The 14,362-nt window shown below is 41.4% G+C and overlaps 1 protein-coding gene across 1 annotated transcript in view; it reads right to left on the bottom strand.

The window, feature by feature from the left end:
• Positions 1-12,525, bottom strand: part of DOCK8 (dedicator of cytokinesis 8) — a 113,237-nt gene extending 100,712 nt beyond the window's left edge. Inside the window, exons 1-2 of the mRNA XM_074994083.1 lie at positions 12,434-12,525; positions 6,610-6,785 (exon numbers count right to left, since the gene is read on the bottom strand). Of these exons, the coding sequence (XP_074850184.1) occupies positions 6,610-6,737 (128 nt within the window). The 5' untranslated portion in view covers positions 6,738-6,785; positions 12,434-12,525. The remainder of the gene's footprint in view (positions 1-6,609; positions 6,786-12,433) is intronic.
• Positions 12,526-14,362: the final 1,837 nt, after the last annotated feature.

The raw sequence follows: 14,362 nt of genomic DNA, 5'->3' as shown, positions 1-14,362 counted from the left end.
AAATGTGCAAACAGTAACTCTTTCTGTAACTGGTACAGCATTTTTTGTTGGTTGGTTGGTTGGTTAGTTTTCAAGTGTAGCTAAGATCCTTTCAGCCACATTGGCTAGTGGGTCGTTCTCCCTGTTCTCTGTGCAGGACACCTTTGAGTGAAGTACCTTATGTGCTACTGTGTGTGCAATGTGCTTCAGACACTCAGCCTCTTGCTCAGGCACCGTGGGATAGCGATGAAGAGGTTCTCGAAGAACAGAGGCTACCCTTGCAGACATGAACACCCAGACACAGCTGGGGTTGTGTTACAAGCGGCTGTCTGCACATAATTCAACAATGTTTGTTGAAAATGGTTAGCTGAACTTGTCTCAACTTACTTACCAAAACATTAGTGTCCCTGTACTGGAGACAGGGCCTGTAAGGACTTTACCCAGCCTGAATCTATACATTTTTCCAGTAAAAGAGAACATGGCTACTCTTCGCTAACACTAGAGCCTACAATCTAAAAAACAAAAATTAAAAAAAAGTTACCTTGATCCAGAATGAAACAGTATAATATTTGTAATCATCTATTTAAGCAAAAGTTCCAAAATACCAAAGTATTAATGGTTTCTAATCCAGCCCAGAAAGCAATAGTTTATTATTAGAAGTCACAGCAGTATTATATGAATTATTTTATATAAGATTATTTTAAATGAAAGTATCCTCTGTGCAATTTTTTTAGCTATCCCATATGCAAGAAACACTAGAATTGTTCTCCGACACATTTTAAAATAGTCATTCATGTAATTAAACACACTTTCATGTAATATTGTGTTCAGTTCTGGGCTCCCCATTACAAAAAGGATGTGGACATATTGGAGAAAGTCCAGCAAAGGGCAACGAAAATTTGATTAGAAGGCTGGAGTGCATGACTTATGAGGAGAGGCTGAGGGATTTAGGCTTATTTAGTAGACTGAAGAGTAGAGTAAGGGGAGCTTTGATAGCAGCCTTCAACTACCTCAAGGTGGATTACAAAGAGGATGGAGAAAGCTGTTATTAGTGGTGACAGATGACAGAATGAGGAGCAATGGTCTCAAGTTGCAGTTGCAAAGGTCTACATTGGATGGTAAGAAAAACTATTTCACCAGGAGAGTAGTGAAGCACAGGAATGTGTTACCTAGAGAGGTGGTGGAATCTCCATCCCTAGGGCTATGTCTACACTGCAGAGATCTTTCGAAAGAAGCCCTTCTGGAAGATCTCTCCCAAAAGAGTGTGTCCGCACACAAAAAAGCAGATCAAAACAGTGATGCAGCCTGGAAGTTTTTAAGTCCTGGCTTGACAAAGCTCTGACTGGCATGATTTAATTGGGATTGGTCCTGCTTTTAGCAGGGGGTTGGACGTGATGACCTCCTGAGGTCTCTTCCAACCCTATGATTCTATGAATTAATTACATGCTATCAAACTAGATATTTCTTTCTCCATGTGAAAACCAAAAAGGAAAAAAATATCCACAATTGAGGGGAAAAGTAGGAGGAAAATACTTATATTTAAATTCACGATTAATAAGTATAGATTGACTGCATAAAAATGTTTAACTTGGATCAGTCATACGGGATTTTGAACACAAGGTCTAAATTTTTAAAAACTCTTGGCCAAGTGATTTCTAAAGCAGCAAGCCACAGCTACTACAATTCCATCAACAGGAATGGCAATTGTGAGAGAGATAGCCGTGTTAGTCTGTTTTCTATCAAAACAAAAAAGCAGTCATGTAGCGCTTTAAAGACTAACAAAACAATTTATTAGGTGATGAGCTTTGGAGGGACAGACCCACTTTTTCAGCTATGATCTGAAGAAGTCCGTCTGTCTCACCAAAGCTCATCACCCAATTAATTGTTTTGTTACTCTTTAAAGTGCTACATGACTGCTTTTTTGTTTTGATAGGAATGGCAATTGCGTGCCTGTATCAAAAACAGCACGCTGCCCTTTATGCTCACAAGGCATACTTTGTGCATTGTTCTCTCCACACTAGGGCTACGTCTACACATGAAGCCAACATCGAAATAGCTTATTTCGATGTAGCAACATCGAAATAGGCTATCTCGATGAATAACGTCTACACGTCCTCCAGGGCTGGCAACGTCGATGTTCAACTTCGACGTTGCGCGGCACCACATCGAAATAGGCGCTGCGAGGGTACGTCTACACACCAAAGTAGCACACATCGAAATAAGGGTGCCAGGCACAGCTGCAGACAGGGTCACAGGGCGGACTCAACAGCAAGCCGCTCCCTTAAAGGGCCCCTCCCAGACACAGTTGCACTAAACAACACAAGATACACAGAGCTGACAACTGGTTGCAGACCCTGTGCCTGCAGCATGGATCCCCAGCTGCCGCAGCAGCAGCCAGAAGCCCTGGGCTAAGGGCTGCTGCCCACGGTGACCATAGAGCCCCGCAGGGGCTGGAGAGAGAGCATCTCTCAACCCCCCAGCTGATGGCCGCCATGGAGGACCCGGCAATTTCGACGTTGCGGGACGCGGATCGTCTACACGGTCCCTACTTCGACGTTCAACGTCGAAGTAGGGCGCTATTCTGATCCTCTCATGAGGTTAGCGACTTCGACGTCTCGCCGCCTAACGTCGAAGTTAACTTCGAAATAGCGCCCGACGCGTGTAGCCGCGACGGGCGCTATTTCGAAGTTAGTGCCGCTACTTCGAAGTAGCGTGCACGTGTAGACACAGCTTAGGTATGATACCATATATTGACCAGATTTAACCAGGGTAGGATGGTATTGCTCTAGGGTCTCAGGCTGGGAAGCTGGTTGGGAGATCCTGCATGTGACTGCAGCTGAGTGTGTCCTCACCTGTGTGAAAGCTGATGACATTCCACACACGTGTGAATGCTGGTGTCAGTGCAAGTGGGGAGGGCTTTGCAACGTGTCCCAGGAGCACAGTGTGAGAAGGAGCACAGGTGAGTGGGTCAGATGCAGTGTTCCCTCTATTTTTTCCCCACATGTGTGGAATAACCTTTGTTATGAGCACCAATATGGAGGTGATGTGTGACATGTAACAAAATTCATGTGGTGGGGATGGGGCCAAGGGGTGTCAGAGAGGGCTCAGGGCTAGGACAGAGGATTGGGATGCAAAGATGTGAGGGGTTTAGCTAGGTGTGCGGGCTCTGGGGTAGGGCAGGGGATGAGGGGTACAGGGCTGGGACATAAAGTTGGGGAGGGGGTGAGGGCTCTGGCTGGATGGGCAGATTCTGGGTGGGCTCAGGGATGAGGAATTTAGAATACAGGCTGCTCCAGGGCACCTTCCAGCTCTCGCTCCCCACAGGGAACTTGGTCTTGGTCTAGGGAGGGGGACCTGTCCCCCAGCTGAAGCAGGCAGGGGCTGGACTAGGTTGGGGCATGAGGAGAGGTGCCTCTCCGTGGGCCGTGGTGGGTCTGTCACAGCTGGGCTCGCAGAGAACCTGTGCAGTGCTTAACAGGGAACTCAGCTCAGAGGGCTCCATGGTGACACCCTGGGGCAACCTGTCAGAATGATCACAAGGTGCCCAACACCACAGACTGATTAACAAGTGCGCAGCCACTCAGAAGCCCAGCAGCAACAGTTCTTTTTGGTCTGTTTTAATTTGCTCTCTCTAAGCAATATGGTTGTGCTCAAATTGTTCAGACACCCACATAGAAACTGTGACTGTTTTAAGTTCACATTTAACATCTTAATACATTTTAAACAGCAAGACCAAGATGCATCAAAAATTAACGGTGTGCCCATTCCTCTATACCCTCCATTAGGCTTAAAAGAAATACAATGAAAGTGTGTGGACTGCTTCATTTTTTAAAAACTACTGTATAGTCTTTATTGACTATTTAGAAGAAAATTGCATTTCTTCTCTTTCTCTGTGAAATATAAGGGAGAGGAACAGAGATGGCCCCAACCACAACTCTGAATCCAAACATGCCCTCAGTTTTGGGGCTTGTTTGGATCCAGATTCAAAATGAAGAGCCAGTTCTAGCGATACGGAATAAAAACCAGAAATTAAGGTCTAGGACTTTCCTTCTTCCACGCTCTATAGCAGCGTTTCTCAATCTTTTTTCATAAAGTACCTCTTTAAAAAAATTATAAGCACCCCCAGTATCTAAAAGTTTCAGACACACAATTTCTTCTACCACTACACAGCATTTGTTTGAACAAGTTAATCATAACTGGTTGGTTGGAAGAAATTGCCTATGTGCAATAAACTTGCTATTGTACTTATGACTGTGCAGAAAGGATAAATAAAAAAAAATGAGATGAACATAAAATAAGCCTAATTTTTTAATTCATAAAAAAGATTGAGAAACACTGAGTTAACATATCCTCTAGAAGAGCGCTGAGTAACCCCAGGCATACATATACCCCTGGTTGAGTACCACTGATCTATTGATTGTTTCTGTCTCTTTGAAGGAGTACTCACAGACCTCAAAACCTTTATAGGCTGTACAGGAGACCACCAGCTGCATTCTCCTGCACGCTGACTGTTGCAGAGGTTGGTTGCCAAGTACTGTAATCCCTGCCACTGATTCTCTGGCAGCTGCCAACAACCCTAACAAGCCAGGATGGATCCAGCTCTTTCTCCGAATCATTGTAGAATTTTTAAAATCCATGACAGTCCCACACAGCTGACAATCTGCTCCCTCACGATTCTGTCTAGTGGCATCATTAGAACTTCCTAGAGCCCCTGCAGAGTTGCTAAGGCCTCCTCTCCCCCTACCCTGAAACCTGCCTTTTCACTTTGGGCAAGCACGCCACTTCAAAAAACACTTTATCTGGCCTCAGCAGCTGACATACCAGCAGGAAAGGACCTTTGCTACCAATGCAGCTGCACACACCAAAGGCAGATGTCAAAATAAAGTGATTTATTTTAAATGACTCAGATTCAAATTCCGCACAGCTTAACTGGACCAGAACCCATATCAGCAGGCTGCTAGGGGAGCCACATTTCCACGCTGCCAACTAGCAGCTATAGTACAACTCCGACCAGAGCTCTGTAAACCCTGAGGTACTGTGCACCACAGGAAATGGCACCCACAGAAGAGTTGATTGGCAGTGCCCTCAGAACTCTGATTGGTCCAGAAGTACTATTGAAGCATGGAAGGCCCCTAGGTACAAAAAGGTGGCTTTCTGGTTTGTTATTGAGACAGAGCTCGCCTTGGTGCACCTTTAAGCCTAGATATACTTCTACTGTCCTTGATTGCAGGTATGTGCTTCAGATTCTGGTTTGACACACGGCTGAGACATCCAGCTTCTGACCCTTGGTTTGGTTTCCTAACTCTTAGACCCGACTGCATATGTCCCACTTCCTAACTCCTACAACAACTGCAACACTTCTATAGATTATAGACAAGTGTAGAATTTGCTACTATAGGTTGAACCTCCATGGGCTGACACTCTTAGGCTTTCACCAATCGTGAACCAGGGAATTTGCAGGAGATGGGCAAGTCTATGAGCAGATGTTGGGAGAGGGGGTATTTGTGAGAAGAGATAAGGTAGCTGTCTAGCCCCATGACTGGTCATGAGGCTCTTTGGCTCCACTCTTTGGCTCCCCTCCCAGTCCCTACTCCCTCCTTCCCGCCCTGAGCTTGAATGCAGTAAATGAAATATCTGTGGTGCTCTGAGAGGGTTGGGGAAGTGTTACTGAGCACAGGGCTTTTCCCTGTGAGTACTCCAACCCAGGAGCACCCATTGGTGCTGGACTAGAGATGTTGCTGGATGAAGGAAGCTGGTTTAGACTGGTCCAACCCATAGACGGCTGATTCTTCAGCCCTTATATACATGTAAACCCCTTAGTCTCAACAGGAGTAATATGTGCATAAGGGCCCTAACTATTCTAGATTTTTTTTAGAGAAGAACAGTGCTCTTCTAAGTAGCTTAAGCATGCTGCTACAACTTCTACTCCTGCCAGCATAAACACACGCAGTGGCAGTGCTTGGCAAATTGGTACCTGGTCCAAAGTCTATCAAAGCCACTGGAAAATTTCCCCCTAGATTTCAGTGAGCTATTGTTCAGACCTAGTGATTGCCCAGTAAGTTCTGTGGGGTTGGGAGAGATGGATAGGAGGAAGGCAAGGGAGAGAACAGGTGAGTGGAACAATTTTAGACTGAAAGTGGCTCCCACGTTGAGGCTCTGTTAGAGAGCTCTAGAGTGCTAGCAGTTATGCAAAAAGTGTGTGTGATGTGGGCGGGAAATTGACTGAGGCATTTTCTAGTAGGAGGATAATTAAAGACTTCAACTTTTAGAAACATCATTTTAACTAGCTACAATTTGATTAAATACCTCTATGTAAAAACTCAGTAACTTGCAGTCATATCTCATGCATTTATTGGAGAAAATTACATAGTCTCAGAAACAAAACCCTCTTCCACCAGTTAGATCACAACCATCACCCATGTCTTTGGATAAATATTTTCATGGGCTCCCCAGTTCTTTGCAATATTTAGGTATATTCCTAACTTCAATATGTGAGCAGCTCTGTTGAAAATCAATGCTTAAAGTCAGGAATGTAAATAAGTGCCCTGCTGAACTGGAAGTGTATGAATCTCTACAAGTCCTTTTCAGGAGCGCTTTAATCACACAGTATTTCAGAGATGCTCTCCTTACCCTTCTTCAGGCAAGGAAGGCTGAAAAGTCCTGCATTCTTTCGGAGTAAAGACAACTTCCAAATCATCTTCAGGAAAGTCACCCAGTTCTTGCACAGTTTCTGAATCTAAGTTGTTCAGCTGTGTCATCAGGAAACCTTCAAAGTCCACTGGCTCCACTGCGTCATAAAACTGAGGCTGAAGAGAATAAATATAAATAGGTGTTTTATAGCAATGTCAGCTTTTAAAAGAAAAAACTCAGGCTTACTCCCCCTGCTAAACCTAAAAACCACTACTTCTTTATGGAGTGCTAGTAAAATTCTTTGGAGAAGAAAATGGTTAGTGAAGGATCTGCCTAAAAATGGAAGGCACACAATGGGTAGGGAGGGAAAATGGAAGGCACACAATGGGTAGGGAGGGAAGATCAATTAGAAAAATAAAACACAGTGAACTTAGGTCCAAATTTCCAGCTCCTTTTCATTCAGAATATTCATGGACTGGTGGAAGTGAGGACTAGTTCAAGCCATGCAATCATTCAGTCTCCCAGCACAGGCTGATCATTAAACTCGTGGGGAAGGGCACAGAAGCAGAGACAGATTGGTCCTTCTCCATTCCCATGAGGAGACCCAGAGGCAGGGTCAGGAAACAGCCAGCAAGTAGGCAGCAGCTGAAGGGCACCTAACATCCTCAGAAAAGGCAACAGAAATATTCAACCCACGGTGACTGAATCCCTAAAGCAGTAGCAGTAGCTAAGGCAAGTACTGAAAAGCCTGATGCCCAGATCGAACAGTCCAAGAGAAAATGATCAAATGACTCACTATTTGGATTCCTGCCAGAAATATTTTGATCCTGATTGTCAAAACTGCTGGGCACTCAGAACCCCAAATTTAATCCGTGGGACCCCCAATAAGATTACCATCCGAAATCTAAAGGCAGAGTTGTTTTTCCATCCCTTGCTCGTATAGAACTTACTTTGATGGTATTTTCCAACTATTACCAAAGTAAATCTTTAGAAAGGCACTTAACTGCTGTCACCATCTTCACAAACCTCGAGGATCTGCCACTTTTCTAGTATATGTATGCTGTAACTTAATAAAGCCACAGGCTGTTTAGTCACACCTAATTTGCAGTTCTTAGCTGGCACATCCTTTTCAGAGCAAAGTTCAAATGTGAACTCTTTCAGTGGCACATACTATCAAGCGGTTGGTTCTTTTTACTTGCACAGTCACAACAATAGTGACAGAATTTCTACTGCTGAATAGGAAAAAGAATATGAAGCAGCATCTTGGAACTATACATACTTTTATACAAATATACAAGCTACTACTTAGGCAGAGAGTATTGCTCTTTATATTTTCCTTGCTGTGTAACTAAAATAAATAGGTTGCATGTATGAACACAACAAAACAGCTGTCCAAATTTAAAGACTGTTTATACCCCATTGTACACAGCACATTTTTTTTAAAGTCAGTACTCAGCCGGCTCCCTTCCCCACATCCACAGCCAATCCCATGGCTGGGGCTGCTGAAGTGCAAGTACTCAGTACCTGTAAGTACCAGCACAAAAAAGCACTGATTATAGGTCTTCATTTTTAAACAATGAAGTGGTATAAAAGTCACAGTTTAAGATAATCTTTCTTTTTCTGTGACCTCAGAGGAAGTCCATGAAAAACTAAGTACAGAGTGACCCATTGAAGATAGCTGGAAGATTAGAATAACTAAATGTACAAATGTCCATTGGAGTATATTTATCAAGCCTCTTAAAGTATCCTTGACTATCAAGAACAAGGACAGTCTCATAACAGTAGCCCAAATATTGCAAAACTTTTAGTTTCCTAAATGTACCAAACATAAATGGCTTAAACAGAAATCATATAATCCATGCATATTGTCCTATAGGTGGGGATTACAAAAATATCCAACAATTTTAAAAAAAATAAGACATTTGATGTTTCGTATACTATTACACCATTTACATTTGGTATTACAGTTATTACTACTAACTACTCCTTCTGAGATTTATTCTGTTTGCATTTCAAGGTTTTTCCATGCAAATAAAACTACAGGCCAAATCTTGAAGTCTTTATTTAGGGAAAACTTAGTGAAAGTAACAAGCATTTCAACTATGTACAGATGGAGTAAAATATAAGAAATTCTGTTTTTGTTTTGTTTTGTTTTTCTTGTCTTTCTTGTTTTCTTTGGGTCCAGCTTTATGAAAAGTGCCCTTCCCTTATACAAAAATAGAATATAAGTATTTTACGGTTGACTGAGTGAATTTTTTATAAAATTCTTGCTTTGTCCTGTTTGCATCTTATTAGATTCTATTCTACCCTTCCCTTTTCTGCATCAGTCATATCCCATTTTTAGAACCTGAGTGTATTTTCAGTAGCAAGTGTTTATATTTGTAGCACGTGCATCATGAAACTCCATGCTCAGCTACATCACTTCCACTCCAAATATAGATTGATTGGTTGATAGACTGATAGATAAATATTGTTAGAAATGTTGAGAGTACCCTTATGCTTATACTTGCTATATGTGCTGCCATTATAATATGGACAAGTATGTCTACTGAGCACGGGTGATGTATGCATAGTTGGCACTGGGCATTTCATGAAGCTTTCCATGTGTGCAGAAATCCCTACTACAAGATTGTCAAATCATATCATGGGATCCTTTGCAATTGCTTTTAAAAGACCACAGGGCTAGCTGATGCTGAACCACCTTCAGCAAGATTGATATGGACTTGAGCTTGGTCTTTGGATTGCTGTTACTGACATACTTGTCTTTCCCGATATGCTTCCCATTGCTTGCTGGTTGGGCCAATCCAGTTCTTTAAAGGGAACAATAACTCATGAGCAAATGGATTTTTGACAAATATTAGCTCCAATCCTGGTCCAGTTGATGCAAATAAATTCCCATTGACTTCAATGGTGCCAGAATTTCATCCTATATTTCCATATCCTCCATAATCAGTATACCACTAGCACTCTAGATCCTCTGTAATCAATACCACTGCATACAGAGATTCAGTAATTTTGTCTCAGTGGAACAGTAGGACACACTATCTACATATGATGTTCAATAGCTACTAAGTTCAGGCAGTCTCCGGCATGGCATTCAAAATACAACTTAAAATATCCTCAAAATCCTTTAGAACAATTGCTACGTGAAGCATTATGTAATAAGTAGGGCTGTCAATTGCAGTTAACATAAGCAATTAGCTCAAAACAAATGAGCTCAATTAAAAAAAATGTGATTAATTGCTGTTTTAAGCATACTGGTAAACAATAACAGAATGCCAATTTAAATGTATTAAATTTTCAGATTTTTTCATATTTTCACATATATTAATTTCAGTTTCAATACAGAATATAAAGTATCCATTGGTCACTTTATTTTTGATTACAACTATTTGCACTGTAAAATGGTAAAAGACAGTATATTTATAAAAATGATATTTTTCAATTCAACTCTTACAAATGCTATAGAGCAATCCCTATCATGAAAGTGTAATTTACAAACATAGAATTACTTTCATGTAAGCGCACTCAGACTAAACAATGTAAGACATTAGAACTCAGGAGCCCAGTCAGTACTACTACTTTTTAAGCCACTTACTATGAAAGACAAATTTGTTTACATTTATGAGAGATAATGTTGCCCATTTATTTACAATGTCACCTGAAAGTGAGAACAGCACTTTGTCACTGTTGTAGCTCGTGTTGCAAAACACTTACATAACAGAAATGTTAACGATTCACATGCCTTTTCTTGCTTCAGCATGTAGGCTTTATTCTCCTTTGTTTATCTTTTTACAGCATAAATATTTGTAATCAAAAAAATATGAAGTAAGTGCTCTACACTTTCTATACTGCATTGTAACTGAAGTCAATATGTTTGAAAATGTAGAGGAAAAATCCAAAAATACTCATAATAAATTTAAATCGGTATTCTATTGTTTAACAGTGTAACTAAAACTGCAATTAACTGGGATCAATTTTTAGTCTCAAGAATAATTTTATTGTTAGGGACAGCCTAACAATAAATAAGTCATGGACCTGCAGACATCTTTTAGAATGTTGGATAGTATTAGTTTACAAAAGATTAAAAACAAATGAGGTAAAGTAACTTAAAATGCCTATATCTGTAATCATTTTTCACTGAAGACAGTTTTGAAAAGAAAATGTTGTTTATAAAAATCCAGTTTTAAAGTCAAACATTATATTTAGTTTCCAACATTACACCACCCACTTTCACCAACCAAATTAACTTTTAATCACCTTTTATTTTGGTTTCTAACTTATCTAGTTCAGGTGGCAATAATAATCTTTGTCATTTGAACTGTGTGCTTTTAACTTTTGTAGTTCTTCACATTTTCTAGCTAAGACTTTTAAGAAGAGGTGAAAAGGATAAAACTAAACAGATTTTACAAAATTAACTGAAAAAAAATTAGCTCTTCAAAAGAAATGTCATCGTTGCATTTTATGGTATACTGCTGTATTCCCCCACAACACTCACACAACACACTCTATCCAATGAAGAGCAATTTAATCATCCTACAGAAATAGCCACAAATCAGTCCAGCGGACTTACCTTTTTAGGTGATGGATTAGAAGCATGTAAGTTGTGACGGCTCACAAAATGGTGGCTACAGGAAGTCAAACTTAATGTTATTAAAGTTCCTAACAGCAGAAGCAGGTTACTGAAGGCAAAAGAAGAAAGAAACCCTTCCTCACCACAGCATTTCAAATTGAGGAAGTGAGCAAAGTGCTAGTGGTAAGCCCTGACACACAGGAAGTGAATGCTTACAATAGTTCCAGTTTTCTTAATCGGTGCGGCACACTCTGCCTCCTGTGACTGCTACTCAGAAAGGGGTCAAAATCTCATTCCAGTTTTATTTCACAGCAAATCTCCCCTGTTTTTTGAGGGACCTTTCAAAAGAATACATTTTATCTTGTTAAAATAAGCGAGCTAGAGACCTCCCTCTGTGACCTCCGGCAGGTTGGAGAAGAGGCTGAGGGCCCATGCAGCACCTGACAAAAGCAGAACGTGGCCGGTGATGTCAAGTGGAGTACACCAGTACTCCCACTGTGCCACTTTGAACATGGCTCGGCATGCTACCTCTGTCCTGTTCAGGCAGCTCAGCTGACTAGCATGAGAGAGAAAGAGAAGAGCCATAGTCCTTCCCCATTCAAGCATGTACCTCACTTATGGATAGCGGGGTCATTCTGGACATTCCTGCTTTAGCAGCAGGAGGTGAGGTACCGTTTGACCACTGGCCCCCTGTGGCAGAGAGCTGACCAGAATCAGGCCATTCAGTTGTTAGCACATGCAAGAAGAAGACAGCCCTACCCCCACTGCCCTCCAATTTAGCATTTGGCATGGAAGAATTTTCCTGAAAAGGCTCTAATGTGGAATAGTATAAAGGTAAACGTCCACTCATGTCTCTTTCCTCTCTATGGCTAACTATTCAAAACCTTGGCTAGAGACATTCCATTGGCTCTGTATCCAAGACACAACTGAATCCAGTGACAACCTTGGTTACTATTTTTGGTTCTCTGTGCCTTAAATATTGAGTCTGTTCTGGTAGGGCTATGGTCTGAAGAAGTGGGTCTGTCCCACAAAAGCTCATCGCCTAATAAATTATTTTGTTAAAGTGCTACTGGACTGCTTTTTTATTTCCAACATAAGTTGCGACAGCTCATGTTGCAGTAGTTTTATTACAGCCTTATGCAAAGGAATGCACGATCAGCTGCATGGAAGGGTCCAGTGAATTGAATCTAAAAACATAAATCAATATAGATGTAAAAAACTATACATAAAAAACTTAAACGCCGTACTTACCAGCTGAATGGAGCCAGAGGAGCTTATGCTTCGTTGACAGAACTGTGCAAGGCTTGGTTGGAGGGTAAATTGCTTCCTTATTTCAGCTGATGAATGTCTTTAATTAAAACAGAAAAACTTAAATGTAGTTCAGTAGTTATTCACAATTAAAACCCAACTACGTTCGGTAAGGGCACATTAGGCAATTTCAGCCCTACATTTTTTAATATCTGAGGAACAAATAAGAATCCTATATTTTTCCTACAGTTTGAACAGCTTAATGATTTACTCCATTGTTTGGAAGCATATTTTGATTATTCCCTGCTCTCCTCTTGCTTTGTAGCAAGTGTTTACCTTCACTGACTTGTTCGTAAAACATTACAGTACCATATTCTGAGGATTCTATTAATTTTCCCATCAACGTATACAGTATGTTCTAAGAAATTTTTGGATTTGAGAAACTAAATATGAGCTAGCAAGTATAACTTGACTCTAAATTGAATGAATTTGTAACATGAGCAGCCATATTTACAACTGCAGTTTCAATCCTGCAAAGGAACTACTGCAGAGCAAGAGAACTGAGAGGGACCCCGCAAAGGGAAAGCATCTTTAATTATCAAAGCAAAGATCACAAAAGCAATAAAGCAGGAGTGGAGAAATGGTCTGAGTGAGTGGGGTTGAGGGGGACGTGGAGGAACAGTGCGTGGAGCTGGTGTTTCAGTTAGGTAAATCCTGGGGATGGGGGGTGGGATAGTTGGGGTTGATAAGAGTTAAGCTTTGCAGGGAGTGGGTTTGTGGAATAGGTGGTAAAACTTGGGGATACACAAGCAGGTCTGAGGTACAGAGGAGGAAGTTCAATAATGATGAATGCAAAGTACTTCATTTAGGAAGGAACAATCTGTTTCATGCGTACAAAATGGGAAATGATTGTCTAGAAAGGAGTACTGCAGCAAGGGATCTAGGGGTCATAGTGGACCACAAGCTAAATAAGAGTCAACAATCTGACATTGTTGGGGGGGAAAAAAGCAAACATCATTTTGGGATGTATTAACAGCCGTGTTATAAACAACCGATAAGAAGCAATTCTTTCACTCTACTCTGCACTGATTGGGCCTCGTCTGGAGTTCTGGGTCCAGTTCTGGATGCCACGTTTCAGTAATGATGTGGACAATCTGAAGAAGATCTAGAGAAGAGTAACAAAAATTACTAAAGGTCTACAAAATGTAACCCATGAGAGAAGACTGAAAAAACTGTGTGTGTTTAGTCTGGAAAAGGGAAGACAGAGAGGGGACTTAACAGCTTTCATGTACCTTGTAAAACCCTTGTACTAGGAAGGAGAAAAATTATTGGTTTTTAATCTTCTGATGATCGGACAAGAAGTAATGGACTTCAATTGCAGCAAGGGAGGTTTAGATTGGGCATTAGAAAAAATAACTTCCTACTGTCAGGGTGGTTAAGCAATTTACTCCGGTGCTTAAGGTTGTAGTGGACTCTACATCATAGTCTAACCCAGGGTCTGCTGCTGAAATAGCGAGAAGATCCATGTTTTCAAATTCTGCTGTTACAAAATCAATACTTCAGGAGAGTCAATGCATGTGAATATGAGATAGTCCTTAATAACATCAAACTGTACTTTCTGTCATCCCTATTTTAAGAACAGTGCACACATAATGATTTGTACCAGTCAGAAAGTTGTTACCCCATCTCCAGGCTTTACCGCCTCTACCCCCAAATCTGCTCTTCTATCCCCAAGTTTTACCACCCATTCCACAAACCTGCCCCCGCATCCCCAAGCTTAACTCTTATCAACCCCAACTGCCCCACCCCCATCCCCAGGATTTACCTGCCTGAGACACCAGCTCCATGCACTGTTCCTCTATGTCCCCCTTCACCCCCACTCACACACACACTGCCCCCCCCCACCACAACTTCTTTCTCAGTGCAGCTCTG

Source organism: Carettochelys insculpta, chromosome 5 (assembly GCF_033958435.1).
Source record: "Carettochelys insculpta isolate YL-2023 chromosome 5, ASM3395843v1, whole genome shotgun sequence".
NCBI classification, from domain to species: Eukaryota; Metazoa; Chordata; order Testudines; family Carettochelyidae; genus Carettochelys; species Carettochelys insculpta.
The sequence above is the reverse complement of the archived record's forward strand: the minus strand, read 5'-3'. Positions and strand labels throughout refer to the sequence as shown.